The 3,240-nt window shown below is 39.9% G+C and overlaps 1 protein-coding gene and 1 pseudogene across 1 annotated transcript in view; both read left to right on the top strand.

The window, feature by feature from the left end:
- The window catches only part of LOC111812066, a 1,428-nt pseudogene extending 902 nt beyond the window's left edge, over window positions 1-526 (top strand).
- Rnf17 (ring finger protein 17) overlaps window positions 1-3,240 on the top strand; it is a 228,465-nt gene that overhangs the window by 216,326 nt on the left and 8,899 nt on the right. Inside the window, 1 exon segment of the mRNA XM_004639411.2 lies at window positions 1,400-1,516. Within this exon segment, the coding sequence (XP_004639468.1) occupies window positions 1,400-1,516 (117 nt within the window).

Raw genomic sequence — 3,240 nt, 5'->3', positions numbered from 1 at the left:
TGGTCAGAGTCACTGCCATGTTCATCACAAGCAACTATGAAGAAATGTACCCTCTAGTAATCGGGGACGACATGACTAACAACACTTTAAGCACCAGGTGAATGGAAACAAAGATCATGAGAGTTTTAAACTTTGGTCTGGGTCGCCCGCTCCCCCTGCACTTTCTTCATAGAGCATCTTAGATTGGAGCGGTTGATGATGAGCCGCATGTGTTGGCCATTTACCTGATGGAGCTGTCTATGTTGGACTATAATATGGTACGCCGTCCTCAAATTGCAGCAGGAACTTTTTGCTTCGCACAGAAAATTCTTGATAATTGTGAAGGGACACCAAATCTGCAGCATTCACCTGCTGTACTGAAGAGTCTCTTTTTCCTAAAATGCAGCACCTGGCTAAGGAGGTAGTAGTGGTCAGTTGTGGGCTTACAAAGCCTGTGACTGTCAAGAACAAATACACCTCCTCAAAGCATGCTAACATCAGCACTCTAGTGCAGCTAATTTGTGCATTAGTTTGGTCAAGGCTGTAGATTTGGCCTTGGAGCAAAGGTGTAACTTGTAAACTTGAATAGTCTATCTGCAAATATAATTGGCACCATGTGCCACTCATACATACCACACTACATTAACAGACTTTAATAAAGATTTTGGGCCTTTTTATTTTATTTTTTTTTAATATTTATTTATTTATTTGTTTATTTAGTGTGTGTGTGGCCAGCTCAGCCCACCAGGGGGCGGGCCTGGCTGGCATGTGGTGCTGGGGATTGAACCAGGGTCCCTGTGTTTTGCTTAGCTTAGCTTGTTCTAAGTAGGTGCTTTAGTCCACTGAGCCATCTCACCAGCCCCTATTTTTTATATTTTTATTTAAAATAAATAAAAATAAATGCTACAAAAATGAGTAAGTAGAAAAGCAGATGGCCTCCGTTCTGCACCTCCATTCCATTCATTAATGACAGTTACTATTGCACATTTATTAACTGTTCTTAAATAATTTTATGTGCATGTGTAGATACAGGTATATCAGTAAACATTCACTTTTTTGCGTATTAAAATTATGGGACATAAAGATGCTGAACACTGTTAAGTCATCACATTTTATCCCTATTACTTTAAATCATTTTGTGATAGTCACTATCTAGAAGGACTTTCTGCTAACTGTAAGCAAGTTGGCAATATAATGAATTTTTAGGATGTAGTTATTTTTGTAAATGTCTTTTTACATTTTGACATAGAGTCTTGCTTGCAGTTCAGGCTGGCCTTGAGCTCACTTTGTAGCACAGGCTGGTCTCAAACTCACACTGATCCTCCTGCCTCAGCCTCCCAAGTGCTGGGATTATAGACATGTACCACCACACCCAGATTTTAAATGTCATTTTGAAATCTGAATTTATGTCGTGTTTTAGGAATTGCTTTTGTCCAAAATGGAGACTCCTGTTTTACAACCATATTTGCCTACATCCCTGCCTCCACCACAAGAACTGTATGCTGTTCAAGTGAAGCACATTGTCTCTCCTAATGAAGTACGTATTCCATGCAGGTGAATAGTGAGTGGTTCAAAACCATATCAGCATCTGGGTCTTAAATACTAGGATTGACTCTTCATTTCTCTATCATCTTGGATTATAAATAATGGAAAATCAGTGGCTTCTGTAGTTGATATAATTCTTTTTTTTCTTGAGACACAGGGTCTTGCTAAGTTGCCCGTGTTGGCCTCAACTTGTAAGCCTTCTGCCTCAGCCTCCCAAGTACCTGGATTGCAGGTGCCTATGCCACTGTGCCTGATTTCCAACATTTGTTATATTTCATGAGGCAAATGTTTCTTTTTTTTGTGATTTTTATTAGTACATGTTTGCACTACATGTAATTTACAGTCATCTTGGGGAGTAACTGTACACATAATAACAGCTTGTTTCTCCTTTTAGTCCCCTTCTCTCTCTATACCTTCCTCTTTAATTCTTCTCTCCCCGTTTTCCTTCTTGTTGACATTATTAATCTTAGCTCATATTTATGACATATACTGGTACATTCCTTGAAGTTACTAGGTTCCTGCATGTGGCCTGTCTCCATTCCCCTCTTGGTTCCTCACCCTGGTCTCCTGCACCCTTTCCCCTCATCTCCTACCCATCCTTTGTGATTCTTTCTGTGTTCTTGGGCTCACTCAAATGAGTGCTGCCATGTAGTCTTTAAGCTGCTGAGTTATTTTATTTGGACACATGTTTCTTAAGCACCTGTGAGCTTCCTGTTGTCATATGCTTTTATTCACTGTTATGTTTACATTCATTTCTTAGACTTTTATAGTGGAAATGTTTGCTTATATAAAATATTTCATTTTTTATCTTGTGTTAAATGTTTTGGTGTCTCAGTTACTTTTTTTCATTGCTAGAACAAAATACCCAACACCCAGAATTAAGAAAGGAAAGGTTTATTTAGTGGTCACAGTTGGTGGAGATTTCAGACCATACTCAGCTGGCTCCAAGGCAGAGTGGCACATGACAGAGAGCAGCAGCTCATAATGGTGGAAAGCGGCAAAGAGCAAAGGAAGGAGCAGGGGTTGCAGCAGCTAACAAGCCTCTCCCTCCCTTACATTGTATTCAGGCTATCTGTCCCACAGCAGGTGTAGCACTCACACCCATAATCCCCACGTTGGATCATGAATTAACCACAAACTGTAGAAGCTGCCTTAGTGACTGCGACTTTGGGGAAACAACGAGACACAAACCGTAATACTTACCTTTATGAAACCCTAACCATCACTGAACTCCTAATGCTCTCTATCCTGCTCTGTTCTTGTTTTCCCACCTTCCTGTCCCCTCAGTGTGATTGGCTATCTCCTCCCCAGAAGTTAACTTGACAAAGATGGGGTTGTGTCTGTGCTGTTCCTTGATGTACCCCTGGACTGAAAATAGTGCACGATATGTAGTAGTCATTTTCTATGAATATTGTCAGAATGAACAAATGCACTAAAGAAAATTATATTCCTTGGCCAAAAAAAAAAAAAAAACAGGAAGTAAGAAGTATCATCTGCAGGTCCTTTGCCTTTTCTGTAGTAAACCAGTGTCAGAAAAGCCATTGACAGGCTGGGGAGATGACTCAGTGGGATAAGCGCTTCCCTGGCAAGTGCAAGGGCCTGAGTTCAATCCCCAGTTCTGCAAAAAAAAAAAAAAAAAAAAAAAAAAAAAAAAAAAAACAGCAAAAACAAACAAACAAACAAAAAAACCCTACTAAAATATCTGTCCTTTTCCTA

The sequence above is a fragment of the Octodon degus genome, unplaced genomic scaffold, assembly GCF_000260255.1.
Source record: "Octodon degus isolate 3935 unplaced genomic scaffold, OctDeg1.0 scaffold00111, whole genome shotgun sequence".
In the NCBI taxonomy this organism is placed as follows: Eukaryota; Metazoa; Chordata; class Mammalia; order Rodentia; family Octodontidae; genus Octodon; species Octodon degus.
The sequence above is the reverse complement of the archived record's forward strand: the minus strand, read 5'-3'. Positions and strand labels throughout refer to the sequence as shown.